This window comes from Motacilla alba, chromosome 10 (genome assembly GCF_015832195.1).
Source record: "Motacilla alba alba isolate MOTALB_02 chromosome 10, Motacilla_alba_V1.0_pri, whole genome shotgun sequence".
Lineage (NCBI taxonomy): Eukaryota > Metazoa > Chordata > Aves > Passeriformes > Motacillidae > Motacilla > Motacilla alba.
In genome coordinates this window covers 14,470,851-14,495,418 of record NC_052025.1, presented here as the reverse complement: position 1 = coordinate 14,495,418, position 24,568 = coordinate 14,470,851, and the positions used below count along the sequence as shown (strand labels likewise).

At 46.5% G+C, this 24,568-nt stretch overlaps 1 protein-coding gene across 1 annotated transcript in view; it reads right to left on the bottom strand.

Annotated features, from left to right (window-relative positions):
* Window positions 1–24,187, bottom strand: part of SLCO3A1 (solute carrier organic anion transporter family member 3A1) — a 136,483-nt gene extending 112,296 nt beyond the window's left edge. The window contains exons 1-2 of the mRNA XM_038146628.1: window positions 23,189–24,187; window positions 190–655 (exon numbers count right to left, since the gene is read on the bottom strand). Coding sequence (XP_038002556.1) covers window positions 190–655; window positions 23,189–23,890 — 1,168 coding nt within the window. The 5' untranslated portion in view covers window positions 23,891–24,187. The remainder of the gene's footprint in view (window positions 1–189; window positions 656–23,188) is intronic.
* Between the last annotated feature and the right edge of the window lie 381 nt (window positions 24,188–24,568).

Genomic DNA, 24,568 nt, shown 5'->3' with positions numbered 1-24,568 from the left:
ATAAGCAAGCACTGCTGTGTTTCCCTGCTGCTTGATGTAGAGACCCATGCCAAGTTACTTTCACAAGCACAGCAGCACATGGAGAAGAGGCCTTGAGGCATCCCTTCCACTGCTATCAAACAGGCAACAAGAGCCAGATGCCAGCCCACAAGGAAAGCCTTCCAGGAGAAGAAGTTCAGAGAGCCTTACCTATGTACAGGGAGGAATCTTTCCGCCTCACGTGGTCATCGATGTAGGAAACTCCCAGGGGCTGGACAGGGGTAGCACCAATGCCCAGGAGGACCTGTGCCCCGATGAGCAGCAAGTACATCATGTTGGTAGCAGTCCTATTCCTGCAGATAAGGTCCGGGTCTGGTCCCTCATCACTGGTGGACCCATTGACAGCACACACATCCCTCCCTTCAGCTCCCCAGCGTATTTCTCCCGATTCGTATTCGTACTGGTGGGTCAGAAACTCAGGCAAGGCAGAAAGGAGGGCACCCAAGGCCATGACTATCCCTCCACATCCTATCAAGCGTGGCCGGTGTCCTCGGGCTCCGAAGTAGCTCACAAAGAGGATGAGGGCCAGGTTGCCAATCTCGAAGCTGCTGGCAATGACGCCCACGTCAGCACTCTGGAGGTTGAATCGCCGCTCCAAGGTGGTTAAAACACTCACCTACAACAGAGAAATCCAGAGAAAATTACATTCCGTGCCTTCCATTCTCCCCATACGTACTGCTAAAATGCAAATCTCCTTGACTTTTTCCTGGAGTTGAAACCATACCCATCAAGGACATCCAAATCACAGTACAGTAGCTGAGCTCCAAGCATGACCTGACTGTTCAAATACAGCCACGCCAGAAGGTCCTAATACCAAGTGACATTTCACGGCCTACCACCTGTCTGAGCACATGTCACTTCCGAATTCCTGTGCCCATCAGTGTGTATTTTGGATGCCTGCAGATGCCCATGATTCCATGATTCTGTCTTCAGGCTCACTTTCTATTTGAAGGCACAGCCTTCACGGTGCACTGTCCCATGGAACCAGGGCACAAACCACACTGAGCTGCACACCCTGCCAGGCACCCAGCCTTTCCCTTGGAATGAACTGCAGTTAGGGAGCAGAAAACCCTGCAGGTTTCTTTGCCTGCACACTAGCACAAGGCTATTGAGTCACTCAGAGACAGTGATGTACAAACAGGCAGTTTAGCTGGCATTGAATGCTTTTACTCAAGTATATAAATAAAATGCTGATCAAAGGGTTTAAAATGTTTGTGGATTAGTTAATGACTGGGATTGTCACAGAGTATTTTTGAGAAGACAGGCCAATTAAGGTTTACATAGAAGATTTAAATCCACCATGAAGAAAGGATGATTTAACAAATTGTGGGTATTTAACACTAGGAAGAGAGAAGCACACGAATAGTCTTCAAATATTTAACATTGCTGCAAAAAGGAATGACCTGTTCTTTGAATTCAAAATGGATGGGACAAGAAGTGACAAGTTTAAACTGCAGCAGAGATGATTCAGATTAGATACAAGGAGGGGAGAAACAAGATTTTACTGGTAGGGATTGTGAGGCACTGAAATATGTTGCCTGGAAAGGCTGCAGAGGTCTTTAACAGAGCACAGACCAGCATCTGTCAGGAAAGACACAGGTATGACTGATCTTGCCATGGGGCAGGAAAATGAACAAGATAACCTCTTGAGAGCTCTTCCAATCTTGATTACATGGTGCAGTGAAACACAATGTGGATTTTCTGCAACAGTCAAGCACTGATCAGAGCATGAAGGATGAACCATTAAGTACCTCACTTGCTGTCAGCTCTGCTCAATGGAGAAAACAGAGTATTCTCATGTCTACAGCAGTGTCCCTCTTCTACAGTAAAAAAACAACGAAAGAAATCTTGAACGTGTCACAGAAATGCCAAAAACTTTTACCTTGAATAAAAAACTATCTAGTTTTTTGGACTGCAAAAGATGAAGGTATTTAAGGTTGTCCTAAAAGAGGCAGGTTTCTCCATTCCAAAAAAAATGTGATAAAGACCTCAGAGCAGAAGGTAGCCCCTGGATAGAATAAAAATAGCCTCCCACTGGAGGCACTGAAAATCTTTGCTGATAAACCTCACGAAGCAGGAGCCAGCCTGACCGACTTTAAAGTATTCTGACAGCAGTTCTTCTCCGGGGGCAGTTTGCCTCTGCCAGGGTACACCAGGGCACAGTTGGACAAAGACAGACCCCTCAGCAACAAAACGGAAAATGGAAACAACCCACTTCTGCTGCTTTGCATAAGCAAAAGCTCCCAAACCTGACCGTGATGTCCAAGTCAGATCTCCAAAACTGGATTGTGTTAATGTTTTCTGAAAATCCAGCCCTCTTCTCATATAGGCAGCTATCATTTTATACTACAACCAGTGTAATCCTCCCTGACTAAAGAGCGAAGAGCTGAGGAACACAAGGAGAAAGGAACCTAAAATCAAATCCTATGAATAGGCAGTGCAAGAGCAGTAATTCCTCCCATGCCAAAGCCAGGTGTGTGTGTCAGAGGGAGAGATCAACACTTTGCCTGCAACACCAGGTGCAGGTCTCTGTTGGGATGAAATGGCCCCGTGACTCACGGGGGACAACGGTGTCCTCTGTGAGGGGGCACAGCACATGCTGTCCCTGCTCCAGTGGTCTTGGCCAGCAGTGCTGGAGCTCACATTCTAAGGGACACTGCTGCTCCCAGCCCTCTCTCTGTGGGAGCTGAGCAGGTGAGCACAGACACTGCTATAAAACATCACGCTGGTGTTTCCAGAGCAAGGCACACCAAGGAGGGGGGTACAGACAACATCCCATAGCCACAGGCAGATCCACCAGGCACCCATGGGAGAGAGAACCACAGAATGGTTGGGATTGCAAAGGACCTTAGAGACCATCTATAGTTCCAAACCTTCCACCATAGGTAAGATTTTATCATCCATGGTTTTATTGCAAGGTGTGGTCTAACAGGGCTGGTGCTGGGGTCCTCTGAGCACCAATTCTGACAGACTGGGGAATCTCTCCAAGATTAATATATAGCTCTGAGCATGCAAAATTATGTCTGTGGTGCTCATTTCTGAGGTGTACCTAGATGGGAAACTCATGATTACTCATTACAGCTGTGTAAACTGAGGTAGAGAGCCAACTATTAATGAGACAAGTACAGTCAACAAAATTAATTTCTGATGGAATAATTTAGGCTGGAAGATTGAAAGCCAACAGAAGTGATTTCCCAAGGCCAACTGGTATTAACTAGTTTTGGAAGCTTCCCATATTTCGACCTGGCTGCCACATTTTAGGCTTTTATTATACATATATACAAGTGGCTAGAAAACAGGATAATGTTTAGACACATGTGGGTGCCAGATATCAAAAGGGTCAAATTTTGGACAGCTGAATTTCAGATACAGAAAACTGCACCATTTCCAGGTGCAATTCACAGTGACAAAGACAGAAAATGGGTAACAAACCAGGGAACTAAAACCAGAGTGCCAGTCCTCATTCCACTTTTTTTTCCCCCACTATTTCTGTGGGACTTCAGCCATTCTTTTCCTTTTCACAAACACTAACCCACTCACAGAAGGGAAAAAGAGTCTCACCATCTCCTAATACTTTCCTGCTTCACTTTGGGGAAAAGACTGAAACAAAAGCAGGAGGAGGACAACAGCACAGGGCAAATTCCAGCTCTCTTGATAAAAGCTGGCAGTTCTCCTTATTCCTCTGGCCAGACCACACTGCATTTCCCAGTCTGCTCCTTCTGGCTGCAGCACTGCTACCCAGTGCTACCAGCTCTGCCTTTGCTAAGTGGGTTATGAGGAGCAGGGGGTATGGTGAAAGAACAAATCCATCATACCAGCCTTGAGCATCCAGAAGAAAATAGCATCCAAGTATAAAATGCTGAGACCAGCATCAGCAGAGTAGCCTCCAAAACTGACAGTCACAGTGAGAGGGAAAAAAAATTCCAAAAATAAAAATAGGGCTGGGAAATAAACTGTCAACATGCAGATTCTTAGCCAGAGAACAACAGGAACACAACTGCATTTTATCCAGGGTGGCTGCAGCCTGGACAGCACAGCCCAAACTCTTACTGTGACATTGGCTGTGACCTTACAAAGACCAACTACAAAATCAGCAATAGCATAGCACAGATGTTACCTGCATTTATGCAAAATAAACCCCTGCTCACGGCTAAAATCACCTCCCCACTCTCCATGCTCCACTTTTATGGAACTTTCTGTATATAAGGTTTAACCTGACTAAACTTGCTGTTTCTGTGTGGGATGTTCCCAGTGCCCTTGTAACTGTGGGGCAAAAACACTGTATTGCCCTTACTTCCTTTCACAATCCTGTTCCCCAGCAGACCAGCCACCACCACTCACAGACACTAACTCTGTTTATCCAGAGTTACATAAAATGTTGTAAAAGACACCACAGGTCCCTGTAAAATACTGATGTCATGTGGAAAGGCTGTGAGGATTATAAAAAGTCCCTGTGTGCTGATGCCAGGTCAATCACTCCAGAGCACAGCCCACTTGGATGCTGTTAAGGAGCAGGGATGTGGGCTATGGCATGGGGCAGCCTCACAGCAGCTTCAGATGGACAACCTCCTGCTCAAACACAGCAGGGAAACACCAGGAGCCCACAGCTGTGAGGCTGCTACTTCCTGACTCCTGTCAACTTACACAGCTGTTTAGTCAGGGATGGGAAGAATCGACTAAGAGAGGGTATTTAGTTAAAAAAAGCTTCTAACCCAAGATCAAAACAGCTACCAGGAAGCAAAGACAGCACCCAGCAAAACTCATGCAGACAAGGTAGAGCAGATCATGCAGTCTGAGCCCAAGAAGTCACTGGTGTGAAACGACCCCCAGGACCAGACAGGTCCAGAGCAGGCACAGGGACAGAGGCAGGGCCAGCGCTCTAGCCATGGCACGTGCCAGTGCCCAGGAAAATGGGAACAGCACTGGAACTACAGCTTCCCATGGCAATGTGAGCCTGCCTGCCACCCTCATGTGCTCACATCTGTCCCTCAGCAGGTCACTGGGGCTCTGACCCGACAGTCCTTTAACTGCAGCACTGGACTCAGCCTTCTCTTTGCTGCCTCCTGCATGACTCCCATTTCACCCACCTCAGACATCTCCCACTCAGTTGTGACAGCAGCTCCACTAAAATGTAGCTCTGAGACAGATCAGCTGTGTGGCTGCTGTTATTCCACAGCTCCTCAGACTGGGTCTATACCAGAAGAGTCAACTGGACCATTAAAAACTACACCAGTTTGGCACCTGCACACCTTGCTCAGGCAGAAAGCAGGCTGGGCATCTAGAAAAGACCATGTAACTCAGCCTTCTGGCTTTCTGTGAACACACTGCAACATACAGGAACTAGAAGAGATTAAAACTTGTAGCAGGCTTGCACTGTCTCCCCTTACTGAGCCACAGCAGGCTGCACACACACATTTGGATCAGATGACTGACATCAAACAGGCCTGGGCTAAAGGGGCCTCCTAACACCACTCTAAAACACTCTTCAATGATTGAAAAAGGAAAATGTCTCACGTAACGCACACAGTGATAAATGACCCACATCAAAAGAAAAAAAAAAAAAAGAAATCAATCACCACCTTAAAATTTTCCAGCCAAAGCAATTTGTATTGCAACTTTTGTAACTAAATCCAGGGAAGCTTATGCCATGCCATTCTGGACTTATTTCAGTAATACATGCTCACATTCATCATTCCTGTCTGTCCCGAATCTACAGACCTCGGCCTTTCTGAACCAAAGTAAATTTGTTTTCTCTATAGGCTGTTTATTTTATATTAGTGCTCAGCAAAAATACAATCCACAGACCTGCTTCACCCTATTGGCCCTCTTTATCACTAAGAAATGAACTGAAGCCTGGGAGCACCATTATGGAGGCAGAGCCACAGTACAGTGAAAATGAATATCATATTGTTCGTATCTCCAATGATCAAGTCATTCACCCACAGAGTCTCCAGTTAAGTTCATTGTATTAATAATACTGAGTTATATATAGAAAACACATTGACTTTATGCCTGAAGGGCCTTTTCAAAAGTCTTCTTTTTAATGTAAAATACATTTTCTCAGTTATGTGGTAAGAGATGGGACTTGAAGAGACATGTCTGCAGTGCTACAGGGTGTAAAATAATTGCCTGGCAACTACGCTCCCAAAGGAAAACAAATGCAGTCTCCATCACAGAGCTGGGAAACACAAGGTTCCTTGCAGAGCCAAAGGGACCATGCCAGAAGTGCCACTCCTTCCAGGTGCCTCCACCCACTTCTTCAGGTGTCACCTCATCCTCTCTTCCAGCAGCTGTGCAGGATGGGGCAAATGTGATCCCATCACTGGGAGACTCTTAGCAGCTCTCCTCCTGCAGAGCTGGTCCCCAGGGGCTCGCTCACCCACCTTCCCACAGCCACCAGGCTCAGGCTTCAAGCCCAAGGGAATGATGCTGATCCTCTGCTCTGACATCTTCCTACTCCACAGTTCCAGCACTGAGATGGATCACTTGTGGTTGAGCCAGACTTTTAAAAAGGCAGCCACTTCCTTGGCATTTTGCCCACCCCTTCCCCATTGGATGGCTGGGAGGAGAGCAACAACCTTAATATTAATACCCTTTGCCCAAAGCCAGGCAACAGCTCTCCTTGCTGCCCCTCACCCGACCAAAGAAGTGAGGGCATCAGGACTGTCTGTGTCTCAGGCTGCTGATCACTTGTTTGAACACCTTTCCTGGTCCAAAGTCAGACAAAATTTAAAAATACATTTTCACTGCAGATGCCAACACCTGTGCTGGCTCTGAGCACATGAACATAAGGGAAAGCAAAAAAAGGTGGTGATATGGACACACCCAAGCTGGCTCTGCTCAAGGTCTGGAAATCATCTCTGCATAGAAATCTGCATTCACATGACAGGGATAATAGATGCCACAGCTGAACCCCTGCTGAAAGTAGGGTGTTATTAGCTTGGCTCTTGCTGCATGTGCCTGTGCTGTTTCTAGGCCAGCACTCGAAAAATCTGCAAGTTACTGTACTGGTGCCACAAGGAGTTTGCAGATTGGATCTGTGCCTCACTGGTGTGAAAAATTCATTTCATATTCTAGTGACCAGCTCTGAGGTTACTGACACAGTCCAAATTAAGCACACATTCAAGGTCAGGATTTTCAGGGCCTGAGAAGAGAGAAGGTATTGCACCATGCAGCAAGAGAAACAGCACATCACACTCCTAGCCGAGGCAAGGCACACATTTCTGGCAACCTTCTTCTCTTTGGCATCAAGCAGAAAACTTTCCTGTCATCTCCTGTAGCCCACTGTGCATCTCCTCACCACATTTCAGCAGCCACAGCATCCTGTGCCGCTGGCCCTTGGCCAACACACAAGGCACAAAACAAGTGTACCTGGGCACCTTTTTCAGGGTTTCACAGCTGTGCCACGAACACGGTGATGCTCCAGGCTGATGCACACTGCAAACAGAGCAGAGAGGACTCAGCACCCATGGAAGATATCCTGTTTGGTCAGAAGCTGATACATCAGTGCAAAGCCACAGTTTGTTCCAAAATAGATTAAACCAGAAAAAAGCCACGTGCCTCTCAAAGGTAAACGTGCATTTTCCACTACTTGAGTGAAACTGGGATCCAAATATGCTGCATAAAAACCTCACCTCTAACCCAGGCACCCATTGCAGCAAACAGCAAGGCAGGCAGGGCTGTCAGTACCTCCCTCATTTGCTTCCTACAGATCCTGCATGGGACACAATGGGCTGACCCCCTTTCCCAGCTCCCCGAGGAAAGGAAGGCGCAGTGCCCCATTTACAGTGGTGTGAACAAAAAGATCACTGGGGTGTTATTTGCAGCTACCCCCTCACATCCATCGTGGAAAGTCAGCCTGAGTCACCAACAGCTCAAAGCAGACCCAGGTACAGAGCCAGGCCACACGGAACTGCCTAAGCAGAACTTGAAAGGCTTTTTCTCTTGCTCTGAAACAGATGCACACCACAGCCAAAATCTAGTTTTTTAACCTTTTAAAGCCCCAACCTACAGTGATACTATAATCACAACCACACAAGCTTTCTGCCTCCAAGTCTGCTGCTTAATATTGACCTCGCTGAGTGAAAGCAGGTGGTATTTTAGTCCCTGACAAGGTATCTACATAAAAACACCCAGTGCCAGAATCCATTTTTAGCACAAACTTTCCTTGAGTAGCACACTTACAACAAAGCCAGTAGGTATTTGAATCCTTACTTATTTTTAAATGTTATGTCATCTTCACTGGCAGCCAAATAACACATCATAAACATGCAAAGAGGCACAAACCTCAACCCTGTAGCTGCATTTCTGCATGCTTTAAAAACTGTAGCACAGAACAGCGCTGCCGGCACATTTCAGACCTGGAGGATGAAGAATTCCATGTGGAATAAGAGCACAGCAGCAGGGGCTGGTGAGCAGGGGCAGCCAATCTCTCTGTCAAAGTAAACAGCCAAGGGAAAGCTGCTGGAACATCTTTGACACACTCAGAGATGGATCCTTTTTTTTCCTCCATGGGCAGCAAGTAGGTTTAGAAAGCCAGATGAAGAGGAATTCAAAGTGTATAATTTAAATGTAGGTTCCTGCAGCACTCCTGGCCACATACAGAACTGGCAGCACGATTCACACATGGGTCTGGAACTCTGCAAACTGGGCACCATCATGCTGGGCTCCAGCTGAGAGGAGGAGATGAAATTCACGTCACTGGAAAACTCTTTACAGGAAAAACAACTTTCCTATATAGTATCCCATGGACTATGTACTACCACTGGAGAGGCACAATCCCAAGCTGTCACACTGAAAACGCCCTCCCTTCTCCACCTCCACAACTGAATGCAGGTTTGCTTGTTCATCCCATAAAACACTTCCTAACACAACACTTCCATGCCTGCAGAGAAGGCTTCCTACTATAAACAGGGAACTTACACACAGAAACCATAATGCCAGCCTGACCAGGAAACCTGTCACTTGAAGGGCTTCAGGTTAGCTTAGTTTATGATCAGGAGCTGAACTCAGGGCTAAGGGCTGCACCCGAGTTATGCCACAGTGCAGATGAAGAAGCAAGGCCTGTGGAGCTGGCTGCTGAAGCATTCCCAGCTGCCAGGCATGAACCAGGGCAGAAGTGACACAGGCAGGGCACTCTGAGGCAGCATTAATAAAAGCTTTGAAGGAAGCTGAATTCAGTTTTCACGGTTGGAGGACAACAGTGATTATATAAAGGCTATATACTGGGAGAGGAGCTTTTCTGACGACTCCTACTACTTTCCTCCTCTTCTGCTCTGGCTCGGCCGATATCTCTCCTGCTCTACTCCCTGCCCAGCAGAAAGGATGCCTGGCTGCAGCAAATGGGAACTCGGCTTAGGGAGAAGTTTGAGGCTTTTCCCATCAACCAGGGCATCAAATGCTTTAATTTAGTAAGCCTTGGGACACAGGAAGCCATTTAAAAGGGAAACAACAAAACGGCCACATTGTAATGTGCCATTCCCCAGCACTTTGTAACAACTCATAAAAGAAATACTGAATTGCATTTCTGCAGGTGGAATTGAGGTCTCTCTAGCACCTAACCAGCAACACCCCAAGCTTGCCCCAGAGCCACATGTGCTGCTTGCTTATCCCCACCTCACACCCTGCAGCCCACACAAGCACTGTCCGTGTCATCCTGCTTATTTGCTAAGTAACACCCTCCTACAAAGCTGTTCTCAAGCGACTCATTTCTCCTTTCACATTGTCTCTGTGCAGTGCCAAGGGTACAAACAGGAGCCATGTGCTGGCTGCTGCCAAATTTCCCACTAAAGGGAGAGGCAGGCTGGGAGGTGAGCAAGGAGGGCCATGGTGTAAGCAGGCAAGTCATGGCTTGAAGGCGATCTTAAATCTATGTACAGCAGAATCACCAGACCCTGAAAAACTTTAATGAGCACACATAAGGAAAACAGCACCTCTTCTATTTACCTATCAGAGTCTGACACGAGCCAAAGCACAACAGGAGAGGGGTTCCCATGGAGGATCACTGCTCCTAGGGACATAGCAAATTCTGGGAGGAATCCATCATTCAGGCACTAGAGAGTGGGAATGGTTTTGCATTCAGCATTCAATACAAAGCCAGAGACATCCACTAACTAATAGCTAGTGCCAACATGAGCACTCTCTCTTCTCTGCTTGAACTTTTCCAATCTGGGTTCTCTCAACCTCTACAGCCATTTCAAATCCCATGTTTTCATCTCCAGTTCTTCACTCATCCTTTGCAGACAGCTTCTACATGAAGTTAATTCTCTTTATACTCAGCTTCTCCCTGGTTCCTGCCTCCCCAAGGTACTAATTACAATACAGTTTATTAGCCAGGCACATAACATTTAGACTCTAATTTTGCCCTGCTTTAAAGGAAGCTAGACACCACTGAGACAGTACACTGCAGTCAGGGAAGGCTATTTTTCAAAAGCACTTCAGTGGCTTTGGAACAAGAGTCCCATTTTCAAAGAGACACTTGGAGTAAGTCACTTCTGTCAATGACAGTATGGCTCAGAAAACATCCTTGAAAATAATACCCTCAGGCTCTTTGAAAATCCATCACTTACCAAAGAGTGAGTGAAGCAGCCCCAAGCAGTCTTTTCCAGTGAAGCCTCAAAGAGCAAAAGGCTAAACAGTTCAGCCCTGACATTTCAGGCAGGTGTGAAGGAAACAGGGACACCATTTAGCAACAAGGCTGCATCATCACAGGTAGGACAGCACAAAATTACTACCCCATTAATTAATTTAGTTCAGCCTGTTATGATAATTGCTAGAGACCTGGTTCAGGGCACAACCACAGGGCACCCTTTCATCCCATTTACCATCACTGGAGTAGCTAAGTGCCCATCACCCTACACCACCAGATGACCACAGAACGGAACCTGACAATAACACAGCTAGCACATCTGCTGATTGAGAGAGAAAACCCAAAGAAGGCCTGGAGATGTCCATGACAAAGCCAGGAAATGAGCCCAAGCATGCCTGGTCTTCACCTTCACCACAAAACACAAACAGCAGCTGTTCCTCAGCCAACAAGAGCTACCCCATGGGCTAAGCTGTCCTCTCCCAAGTCTGCCACATGTCACATTGTTCAAATGCGAATAAATCCAGATTTCTCTGGGCACGAATATTAGTCTTGACTGATGAAGGGAGTCAGTTTGGACATGACAGGTCTGGACAGCCAGCTGCAAAGTAAGGGCTTGGCTTGAAAACATTATCCACATGTGGCAAGAATGTTCCTCTGTTCCTGCTAAGAGGCCACCATCACCAGAATCTACCTCGCCAGTACTGGTTCAGAGGAATCAAGTTGCTGTTCCTCCACCATTTAATCTCTCACCTGAACAGTGGGGGTGAGGAGGAGGTCAGGGAAATACACAGTGACAGGACTCCTGGAAACACTCCATGAACCTAATATTTTGTGACACTGTCTGGATACCAAGAGTTCTGAACACAATCAGGATGCTGAGAATCAAATTGAAAGTGTCTGAATCTATGCACTATGAAGTATAGGAGGAAGATAAATAAAAAAAAAAATCAAATGTCATTTTAGTTTCATTTGCAATTCCAGTGTAGCAAAGTTCTGTGCACCTCTTAAAGATCCCATTCCTTGAAGCCTCAGTGTGATGCCTAACAGAAATCCTTAAAGACTTGATCAGGAGTAACTTGAGTACAAGTATTGGAGTGACCAGTACTGGAGTACACGTACTGGAGTAACACACTCCATTCATGTCAGAAGGCATGGCTGGCTAAACCAGAAGAGCACACTTTGCCACAAGCTATTTGTAGAACATTTTTGTCCATTTTGGCCAACCACTCCCCCAAATTGTAATGCCAACTCAGAGTAAGTCAGTTTGAACATGGAAATACAGAAGTATTGAGCTGGAAACATTCCAAAGAATAAACTTCCATGCATGAGACCATACAACCTTATACCAAATCCTAGAAAGAACTCTGCATCCAGATTTACCTCCCAGCTGTTACCCTGCTAACCAATTGCTCACTGGATAGCTGCCCACAGATACCAGAGGTGCAGTCTATTAATGTGGGAGTATCTGGAAAACTTAGATAACAACAAGGGACCCTGGGCACTGTTCAGGGATAGACTTGAAAAGTTTGCAGTCTGAACACATACAGAACTGATTCTAGAGACTGCATCCAGTATTTCCCAAGAGTCATTATGTACAACTACAGAAATTCATTAGGGATCCATTTAAACAAGAAGGCAAAATAAAAATTCTGGCAAAAAGCTTGTCCAGCATAGAATTAAGCTGAATAATTCAAATCAATAAATGCTATCTAAAATAAGGGAGGCTACACCATAAGGCTCAAATGCTTCCACAAGAAACAGCAAGAAGATATTTGAAATTTCTGCCTTCTTGCTAAGAAAGAGCAAGAACTGAGATTAAGTGCAACACAGTAGCTATGATGCATCCTAATCCATGGAAAACCCTGAACTTCTGTACAGGGCCAGCATCTGAGAAAGCCTGTGCAGTTGTGCCAAATGACACAGCAAACCCACAAAACTGTGCCTCTAGCACATGGCTTGCTAGTGTGGCTTAACTTCAATAGCCATCAAATAACTCCCAAGCTGATTTTGGAATCCATTCATTCACACAGTGATCTGTCAATGCAGAAGAGGCCTCAATTAAGCAAATTAACTCATGGAAGTGCGCGGTTTATCTAGCTCCATGGAACACTTGAATACTTTCAGCCTTTGCTCTCAAGCTGTCTGAAGCTGGTAGGTTTGAAGACTATGGGAGACTTTCCCAAAGACTATGGGAAAGCTTTTCAGTAACCCAAAGCAGCTCCCTTGAGTTACAATTTTTAATAGTATTAAATATCACAGACTATAGAAAGAGAACTAAAAAAACCCAAAACCCAACCTAGACTAGCATCCTGTGACCCAAAGGCTCAAACAGCCATGTGGTTTTGGTATCACATTTTGATATCAAAAATAAAAACTTGTGGTCCAAGCATCCCCCTTTGGAACAAAGCTGGAGAGCACAAGGCAAGGCAGGTTCCTGCAGGAACACAGCTGAGCTCAGTGGGCATCCCTTGCACTGAGCACCTTGGATGAGACCATCTATCTACAGGATCACCCAAACAGCCATCACTGCCCTGCACAAACAAGCATCCCTAGACAAGGCACCCCTTCAGCTGAAGCTCCTGTCCCTCAGCCAGCAGCTGCACTGACTTCAGACATAAGGACCTGCATTATAACTAGCTATAGGCAGCAGGAAACACAGTGTGCATCTCACGCAGAGGCTGAAAGGCCCATTGTAATTAACCACTCTCAGCGCTGTACGCTGGACAAGACAAAAACAAAACCCACAGTTTTCCTTTGCTGGTAAGCCCTAAAAACACTGCCCACTATTTCTCATAAAGGGCCTGTATGCCCAGCACTTTCTCCATCACAAGCTAGAGCATTTGGCATAGGCTATGGGAGGGTAATTCCCACAAAAATCACATTTTACAGACAATGCCTGCAGGACGGAAAGAACACCACCATGTTTTAGTCACACAGACATGTTTCTCCTTGGGCTGAACCTTGCTACCCAGTGGGACACCACAAAAACCAGTGACTGATCACCAAGTGCAGACAGGACCCAAGCATAAGGGAAACCATTTACCCAGTGGCAGCCAACATTTCTGCAAAGAGCACGTCAGTGGTCAAATGTGATTAATGGTTTACTTCAGCTCATGGCAAGGGTGGATGCTCTCCCAGCAGAGCACAGTGAGGATCTGACAGAGAATACTCCCAGAGAGCCTAGGAGAGGGGGAAAAAGGGATGGGATGGGGGGAATATGGTGTTTTGATTTTTGGCTTTGTTTTAAACATCAAAATCTATTTTAATGGATGATGAAAATTAATTTTCCCAGGTCAAGTCTATTTTATCCCTGACAGTAATTGCTTTATCTTAACCCACAAGCTTTTTCACCTCATTTTCTGCCCCCACCATGTTGATGAGGGAGTGAGAGAGAAGCTGGGTGGTGATCTGGCTGCAGAGCAAGGTTAACACACCATAACATCTCACCAAGGAAGGTGGACACTCTTTAACAAGAAAAGAGTAAAAGCTTGAAGAACAATTTGGAGAAAATAGCCTTCCTAAATCACAACAATTACAGCTCTTCCTGCAGTTCAGTGAGATGACGAGAAGCAAGCTATAGGATTGGAAAACTGAAAGGCTTAAACTTCTCCTCTTTAAAAATCAAACCTTAGTTATATACTGTTATTTTTCTGTTGTTTCCAAATTACTGGGTAACAAAGGATCCATCCCTAATATGGCAACTCAATGCATTATCATATAACACTCAGACCATGTCAGGATGAGAAGTGAGCATGTTTCCAGCAGATGAAACTCATTAGCAGGGCACAAGAAGCAGCAGGACACCACTTGGGGCATTCCCCTTTCATATTTTTCAAAATAATTTTCTTTCAGTCAGTATTTTAGCTTCTCTCTTGGAAAGTTTTAAACGCTTGCCCTCTTCTCTCTTGGTATTTTGCAGTGTACACAGGCACATGTGGTATTTTTCAGAGGTACAGGGACCTGCCCTGCTGTTGTCCCAAGCAATACACATGCCAGTCCTCCTGCATCTCCCTTCAGAGATTCCTTTCAAACCATAAGCGTGAGGTTTAGTCCATTTCAGCACCAAAACACTCCCACTCTGGTCTCCTGTTGATGATGTGCCAAACTATATCTGCACGAAGCTGAGAAATGGAAAGAGGTAGCAACTATTTCATATCCTCCTTTTCAGAAATAAGAAACAAGAACTCCAGACAACCTTTCTGCAGCCCTTCCTGGTAAAGTTCCACCAGAGAAAACAAATACCATTCATTGTTTAACAGGACAGTCTGCAAAACTATTTAGTTATGATGTTTTCTCACTCCCTGTTATGCCTTTGGAGAATTAAAGGGATGAAATAAGTCTGAAACTACAGAAAACTCAGAACTCTGCCCTGCCATGGCAAACACTATCTATCTATCACAAACACTGCTGTCCTCTGGCCCTGCTGTGTTTGAACATAGGTGCTCCATCTAACACACCCTGCAAGAAAACTCCAGGAAAAATACTTCCTTTTCACCTTAAACATAAATTCATAGAGCAATTCCTCTGTTTTAGGAATGCAGAGAGCACCACTACCTGTCACCCTCAATTGTAAAGCAATTTCAGATTGTTTCATGCAGTTCTCCAGGTATTAAAATGCTAGGTATCATCCTAAAATACAAACATACAACACACATTTCAAGGCTGTTTCTTCTATGTTGACCCAAACTCAATGCTGATTTCAATTCAGCCAGAATTCTTTCAGTGGAAACAAAAAAACCCCAAAACCCAAAAAACAAAACAAACAAACAAAAAAAGTATGCCACAAATATACCACTACTCATCTTTGAAAATGAAAAGTGAAACATTTCTGAAAGGTTTCTGCCTTCTTCCACACCCACACCATACATCTCTTCTCAACAGCCGAACCTTCTTTCAGTTTCCTTATAGCAGAGTTTGTAGTTGCCTTTAAAAAAAACCAAATAACTAAAGAAAATGCTGGATTCAGATGAAAGCATCAAAGCACCAAAAAACAAACCTGCCACAGTTGCTTCAGAAACTGGGTGAGTCATGAAGACCTCAATACAACTGAATTATCCAGGTTCTGTCAAAAACTTCACTGTCATTTGATGGATCACCATAAAACTAAATTTTAAGTCTTTTTCCACTTTCAGTAAACTAAGGAATTTTGAATCATACCGGTGAACAGCATGGTAAGTGTTTCAAATGGACACTTAAATATTAAAAATAAGCCAATTCCAGCAATCTTTGCCCAGGAAACAGATGTAGCATGAAATAACTCCTCTGCTCCCACACCAGCTCTCACAGCCACTTATCTAAGAGCCACTGTGCCTGCAAACATGCAGAAAGTGATAGCTGCAGACACCAAGATGGTGTTAAAAAAGTACAGAGAAATCAGCTGGCTGCTTGGTGAGGTTTCAAAAGGCTACTATGAAGGGAGAGGCAACAGAGGGGAAAAACAGAAACCAAAGCACATTCCTATTCTTCTTGAAAATAACAATGATGAGAAACATTCCAGCAAACCAGAAATAAATATTTTGCTTTTACACTCCAGTCATCTAAAATAACTGACTGTGTTCAGGCACTGCTGCAACAGCAGCTCAGTAAAAGACCTTCAATACAGTGGGCACTGTGCAATAGCAGGAGGGCTGCCTGCCTCACTTCAGCAAGGAACACTCAGCTGGTAAAATGCTGAAGCACATCAAATTAAGAATAAGGCTGGGAAAAAAACAGTTGCTAACTGGAGAGCTTAGAAAATCTGATTTTAGTTCCGAGGTGTCTCCTAGTTTGCTGAGCGAGGAGAGGCAGATCCAGACCTGTGCTCTAAGTCTTCACCTCTGTATGATTACAACTGCATGCCTGCTGAACATCTGGGAAAAAGGAACATTCCTCCTCCCCCTCCTCTCAAACAGAAACAGCTTGGACACAGGGACCACCTCTCTGAACACTACAGAATGCTTCCCATAACAGGGCAGATCCCTCCCGGCATGGATGGGAGGAGTGACAGACACTCCAGGAGCTTCCTCAACAGCCTTCAATCACTATTGATCCTACTGACAGCACATGGAGCAGGGCAGTGTGACATCTCTACTCTGTGGAGCAAGCACCACTGTTTGCTTTGCACTGCCTATCTACAAAGAGACAGAGCTTCTAGTGGTTATTCCAAGGTGACCTGGAGACAGGACTCTTGGGGTTCTAGTCCTGGTTTTGCTGCAGAGCTATAATGAAGCCTTGTAAATCAAAATCAGTGGCCCATTTTTCTGTGCAATAGGAAAAATTAAGTCTTCCAAACGTCACTGGAGCACTTAAAGGAGTTACTACACAAAGTACTATCAGGTTTATTTAAATTCTTTTGGATGATGCTTAAAATACAACACTTGTAGTTTCATCTGGTGTTGATCAGGAGACAAAGCCACACTAATTCATCCAAGGTGCAACCTCACCCTCTAAATAGCTTGCCATTGTTTGATCTTCCTGTGAAGGAACAGCAGGAGACCAAGCAGTCTACAAGTAAGGATTATAATACACAGAGGACAAATTCTTCTTGATGAATGGCAGAATAACCCTTCTGAAGCAATAAACGTGCACTGCTGTAGCAGGACAGAAGTTGGCTTTTGGTCCTTTACAACATCCTGAAAGTAAGGGAGAATAAATCCCATGCAAACCTGACAGACACCCCTTTCTGGGCAGCAAGGAGTATCTGCTCTGCCTTGCAGAGGAGGGGAGGGATCCCAGTTCCACTGAGCTCCCTCTGGGACAGGGGCTACAAGACCACTAAAAGAGTCACGCTACATGAAATTCCCAAGCACAAAGGGCACAGCCCTTCAGACCAGTGCATTCTCTGCTCTAATTCAAGATCCCTTTAAACCTCAGCTGCAGGAACACTGCAGGCTATTAAACCACACAGAGCCTGTCACACCAGCACTCTGCAAGAGCTAGAGGGATTCTGGAAGCAAAGGCCGGCCAGAAGAAACGGGACATTGGTTTTACAGTGACCACAGCATTTCTAACTGTTCCTTCTTTCAGGGCTTACAAACATCACTTGGCCCTTACAGAGAAATGGAAGAACCGCCAAAATTTCTGCTAAAAATAATAAAACCACTAAAATTAATTAGTCCACATTTAGACTTCAAGTGCCTTTTGTCTTTAAATGGATTTAACCAAGAAGACACCAGGCTGTAAGTTGCACATAATACATAATGTAATAGATAAGCATGTTACCTCTACACCTTTTCATCTATTAGTAGCAGATAAAAAAACCCCTTTCTCCTAATCAACAATATATGCCAGTAACAAGTTTTCTTGATACTCAAAAATCCACACTTGGATTGGAATTTGTTTCTATAACTTAAATGAAGTTTTTATGTTAATGTGTCCATGCCACACTCCCCACTCACACCCCACAGGAGCCTGAACCCAGAGTTGGATATGGTTTCTGCTCCACCCTGCAGCCAGAGACCCAAAAAAAAAAAATCAGAAGGCTTCTTCAAGAAGAAATATGAATGTAGTCAAAAGAGCTAGTTTAGAATAACTTTCTGTGCAACTCAGCTGCAGAACAGACAATATTCTCTAATGGGAAAGGCACACTAGAAACAACTTTCCAGAAATAACATTGCCAGCAAAGATATATTAAGGGAAAATGAATGGTAAGCAATAACCAGCCAATGCTTGGCAATACTCATCCCCACTAAAACGTTTACTTTCACTCCATGGGTTTCTTCCCCTTTAACGACCCCAGTGACAAATAAATTATGAACATTACAGCTAATTTATTACTCAGCACGGCTGAGGATGGAGAAGAAAAAAAGGCAGCAATATTTTCAAGCTGATTCTTATTCTAGAAAAACAAGTACTTTATTGAAAACAATAATAAATTAAAAAGGAAAAACTACTTTTGTAGTTCAGTCTGCCCATGCCTAAGCCATTCAGGCTCTGCTGCTGCCAACCAATCAAATGCTTTATCAATAGCTTCAGAAACAGAATCAAGCTCTTAATCTCTGCCTCAGTTTCTCCAGCTGTGACACTTCTCCCACCCCGTCCATTCAGACTGCAAATACACAGAGGCAAGTTCTAGCGTGCAGCACCAAGGACAACAGAAAGCTCTGAAACACTGCAGTATTCCAAAAACTGACTTTAATGACATCCTCCATGCAGATCTTGCCAGATTTCATGCAGGGTTTGATCAGGTCCGTACCACAGAACACAGTATTATATTTGTTATAGTTAACATGGGAGAGGAAGGAGTTGCACAGCAAAACAACTCAAAAAATCCAAGGGCCAAATTTTGCTGTTAACCCCTCAGTTCCCAGCTGTCCATCACACAGGGCCCCTACTTCTGTTTGTTCCACCAGGAACCCTTTGGTCATTAACTTCTGTATTTATCGTTGACACTTATCTTTTTCCTGAAGATGGAATTTCAAGGTTTTCATTGATATTTCAAACCCCAGAAGCAATAAACCCGCAGAGAAGTAGCCTGTCTCAGAGACCACATACACACACACGCTCTCACCTGGAATCACACAGCACTCATTTTACTGCAGACAGTTAAAGAGAGTTTTTGCAGGCTGCAGTCAAACACTGCTGCCTGGGCAAAGCTCTCCCTAGGAAGTTAAGCACGGCTCAAAAGTTTTCATTCAGCAAAACAAGAAACAATTTGGCATTCATTCCCACGCAAACACCAATGCACCCTCCTTGGGAGGAACCAATTATTTTCCTTTCCATCCCATGCTCAGGCCAGTCATCCTCTATCACTTGATAAAACACATGAATAGCTGCATTCAAAGCTGTAGCAAACAGAGACAGCTCAGTAAAGCTCTGTAAAAACAGCTCCCCGGAGCACACCACAGAACTGGTTCCCAACGCGCTTCCCATCTGCATGCCCTTTATCTAAAGAAGCCCATGACTTTGGCAGATGTTGGATGCTTGCAACTAGGTCAGTTTGAACCAGAGCGAGTCGAGGCTAAAGGCCAGGGAGAGAAATTAAACTGCACTCCTGCTCCACAAACTGTGGCTGTCAAAGAGAGAGCTCCTTGCCTTCTGCTCAAGCAATGATTTCACCACTGGCTAGGCACAAGATCTGACTGGCAGGGCGATGAAATGCCTCAGCAGTGAACCATCAGGAGCACTTGGAACGCTATTACCAGTAAAAATATTCCAAAATATAGAGCATGTAGGAATTCATGGGGAGGGAGGTAGACAGGCAGGAAAGTGCTGCCAAGGTATGTGAATCAGCCTTATCGAAATCCTCATCGCTGCACGGCTGGCATGACTGATCACACTGCTGCATCCATCCGAAAGGAACAAGGCTCCAGCTGGAGAACAGAGGCTCCAGCCCTTCCCTCCTGGTGCCATCTGCACCAGTCACCCTCAGCTCTTTAATCCACTGCCCAACGCTGCAGGAGAGCAACTGCAGGTGGAAATCAGCCGGGCTTCCAAAAGTTGCTGCAAAAATCCTGAGCAACTTCTGCAGCAAGAATGCCTGCAGACTACAAGCAGCATTTTCCCCACTGCCACTGCAGTTGCTGGGAAATTCAAGTTTCCAAAAGCACGCAGGAGTAATTAGATGAAGCCAAATAAATGTGTACACAAAACCTTACACGAATATGCAAATAATAGGGTGTATTCAGCAGCCCCAGAAATTAAAGCAGCAGCGCAGGCTGTATTTGCATAAACTATGCAGGATATGGCACCAAGTAATTTTGGAACATGTGCATTTTGCAAACAGCAAGCATAATAATAGACAAATATTTTGGAACGTGACATTGATCAAATACTCCTTAAAACTTCACAAGACGAACCTCAGAGACACTGCTCTATTTAAACACAGACATCTACTGCTGGCATCCTGGGGTATTTTCACTGCTGAGTTCTGTGGGAAAAGAATTGGACTTTATATAGATTTTTATCAGCATTTATTATTTATAACACCCTGTTGGCAAGCAGAATGTTTTATGAACAAATAAAAGTGAATGATCCTTGCTTAAATACCACATAATGAATGAATGTATACTTTGTACATATATGCAAGTGCTTGCTGCTAGTCTATTGCACAGTGAACGTGGAAAAGGGGAGGTTTTTTACATCTCTAGAAAGAAATAACAATAGCCACTTCTAAATGTACTGACATGAAAGTCAAGCCCAATCCAAACGGAGCTCTTCAATCACTCCTGAAAAGCCAAGCCCCTGGCTTGTTTTCTTAGCAAGCTGGGTTTCTGCCCTCATGGTCTCCCTGTGCCGAACAAGACAAAATGTGAGGAAGCTAACTTGTCGCCGTATAAGGCAAAAAAAGATTTCTCTTCCTGAGTTACAAATAACTAGGGAAAGTCACACATGTGGCCAAGGAAAGCAGAACTACAATACAGAACTCCCTCGCTGCTGACAGGCTAAAATTAGTAGTTTATTCAACTGCCCAGAACTACACACTGTGCCTGTCCTCTGCAGCATCTCCCTATCTGTCTGCCTTTCTGTTTGCTCTCCACTTTGTCTCGCCTGCTAATTTGTCCCACGGGGAGCAGCCCAGCAGCCACCACCGAGCCCCACTCATCCCAGGAGCCTGAGCAAATGAATATCCACTTGCAGCTACACCTGGGCAACTCTGCAGTGCCTCCACTGATTCCACCCCCTGGCAGCACCTGAGAACAGCACTTGGCCCCAGGGGATACTCGGTCTGCAGAAACGATTAAGTCCTCCGTGCTTTCCAGCAAGCATCTTTGCTCCTCCTGCTCTTACTCCCCTGCAGCACCTGTAAGCACAGTGATGGGCAGATTTGCTTTAAGCACAGATTCACCCTGCAATGACAATTCCACATTTGCATCTGTTCATTGTATGAAGAGCTTCATGGTATTTGCAATGACGGCAGATAAATTATACAGGGAACAGAGGAACGCTTGCCCAGTGCAGCTGGGCCACTGCTTATGCATGCTAGGGATTGTTTTGAGTTTAGTTTGCTTTTTTTTCCTTTTCCCCCCAGTGCCCAGTTGTCTGTTACTGCCTGTGGATCCCGCTGGCCATGGGGCACGCTGCCACGCTGCTCAGGACATAGACCTGGAGAAAGGCAGAGAGCAGAGACAGCAGCACCTGAGCTGAGTTCACCCCTTGGAGGAGGGAGGGCTCTGGGAATCGCAGCGCTCATTTCCCGACGGTGGGGCTGGGGTGTGTGAAACGCGCTACTCCGGCACAAAGCGCGCCCCAGGAGCTGGGGAAAACAGGAAAAGAGATGCGAAACTGGCGAGGAGTGAGCAACGCAAAGGAGTTTGAGGAAAATGCCACGCTAGGGACTAATGCTGCTGATCCTACGCTGGAACACCCCAGCGAAGCGTGCCGATATACATCCTCTAGCAGATCCATACATTCCTGGCACACCAGTGCCCACCGGGTGCCATCACCCGTGGGCTCTTCCTTGGCTATTACTTTGAGGAACACTCATTCACACTGACAGCTCATTTTGCAAGTAGCTCATCGGAAACAATATATTTACTTACTAAGGTGTTACTCATATAAAACAGGCATGTTCCTGTCAGGCTCCTCCAAATTAAGTTATATCCACATATCCTCACCTAGGGTATAGAACTGCTGAATTTATCTCATCAGATGTGATGCAGTTTCCTTTGGAATTACAGCTATGTTTCAAACTAAACTTCTGTTTTATTATATGGAGATGAATTCTAATTTCCATTTCATATTAAGAGGGAATATTAACCATGGTTAGTTTAGTCACATACCTTGAAAAATTATAGCTCACGTTCAGTACAAATTTGCATAAGTAGTTTGAGCATGTGAAAGAAGCAATGCTAAATGCTGAATACAAGTACCAAATGCAGAGTTCTTACATTTACTGTGGAATATATTATGTGTATGGCCTCAAAAAGCCTCAGAGATTACGAATACATTTCTTTTCCATGGAAACTATAATTCTCAAATCCAGCAGGCTATTTTAAGAAATTTAAATCAACTATACACTTACATCTGCTGGAAGCAGAACATTTCCACAGGCTGTACACTTCAAGGCACAAGCACAGCCGTATGGACATCTTCCCAACTCTTCTACTACACTTCTGCCTCTGACACCACATCTCACCATGCAGATTTAGTGCTAAAGTCTTATTTGGATTGTTCTGTACCCAACACCGAGACTTTCGGGGCTGCTGGCGCTTTGCACCGCTGCATCACTTAAGAGGATGAGGAAAAGCGGTAACGCGGGAGGCACGAAATAAATGCCCCACTAGCTTTTGCCGGCATTTATTCAGTGTGAAGCGGAAAGGCTGGCGCTGGAGCCGAGCGCCCGGCCAGCCGGAGACCCGCGCTGGTGCCATCCCGCCCCGGGCACGGCGGCGCTCCGGGCGCTCGGGAGTCCCGCGGAGCGACCGCACAAGTTGGGCGGCAGCGGGTGGGTGACCCCTCGGCACTGCTGAGTCATTTCAGCCGCCCAACGCCGGGCTGCCCTGACCTCCCCCCCCGGGCTGGGGGGCTGCCCGCAGAGCCGCCCCGGCGCCGGGGAAACTTGCCCTGCGCTCCGCCGCGCACCCCCGCCCGCGGCTCAGCCCCGCCGGCCGGCGCGGGGGGCTGCGGGCCGGCCGCACTCACCAGGTAGGCTCCCACCGTGCCCTGGGCCAGCATCAGGGCGCACTCGGACACCAGGAAGAGCTGGATGCTGGAGAAGCAGGAGACCTTCCTCCGCCGCCTGCGCTGCCGCGGCGCGCCGGCCCCCGGGAGCTCGCTGCCGCCGCCGCCGCCCGCCGAGCCCCGCTTCCCCGGCATCCTCCCGGGCACCGCCGCTCCGCCGCCGCGGGATGGCGGGCCCCGCGGCTGCTCCGCGCCTTCCTCCTCCGCCTCCTCCTCTTCCTCGGGGTGCCAATCACAGCGGCAACCCGCGGCTGCCTCTCCGCCCGCGGGCTGCTGCCATGGCCAGCTCGCCGCCGCCTCCGCCGCCGCCTCCTCGCTTCTCCCCTCCCCTCGCCCGGCCGCGCTCCCTCTCTCCGCCGGCTCCGCGCAGGCCGAATCCGCGTCCCCGCCGGCAAGGGGCGGGGAACGCGAGGGGCTGGGGCCGGGGCTGGCGGCGGCTCCGCGGCGGGCGGGGCGGCCCCGTCCCGGGCTGCGGGCACGGCGGGGGCAGCGCCCGGCCCCGGCCCGCCGCCCCTGCCCCGCGGCGGCCGCGCTCCCGCCATCCGAGCGAGCGGCGATGCTCCCGCACGGCGCCGGCAGCGCGGCTTCTCCCCGCAGGTGGACGGCAGGGTGCCCCCTCATCCGCCCGGCCGGCTCCCTGCCGGTGGGTGTCCCCTGTTCCATTCGGTTGTAGGGGCCCCTTTGCAAAGGGAAACGGCGGCGCCACAAAAATTAAGCGTAAGAAGAAGTGAGCGGCTGGAGGTGATTTGCGTCGCGCTGCCGCTGCCATGTGCACCAGGCTTGGCCATGCTTCGTGCCCCGCGCACCTGCCTTCCGTGGTGTCCTTCGTGGTCAGCCCCACCTCGAGTTCTAATTTCAGGAGATATCTTCTCTTAAAAACCACTAATCTTCACTTCTACTATTACAGATCACATTCCTTGTCGGCGTAATTGCAAAACCTGATCTGTTTCACTCTTGAGATGCACTTTTCTTGTTCATTTCTGGATCCACACTGAGGGCTGCTGTTCTACTTCCTCGTGTTATTAAACTTGAAGTTATATGGAACTTTAAATCCATGATTCATTTAGTACTGAGATGCCCATGGCCTTTGAGAAGAAGAATATTTTGTGGCAATGCAGGTTATGTTTTTCAGAAATACCTGATGATTTGCATCCTAAATTTCATTTTCAAAGGTAGTTGAGGCCTTGAGGCTCCTGAACACCTTAGAAGATATCTCTGAAAATGGAACTTAGGACCGTTCTAATTTTCAGAGCATAAACCAGTCAGCACCAGGAAGTCAAGAGAACTGATATTTTGAATGAGCCCTTTTTTCTTCCCATACCCTTTTTGAGTTTCTTCTCC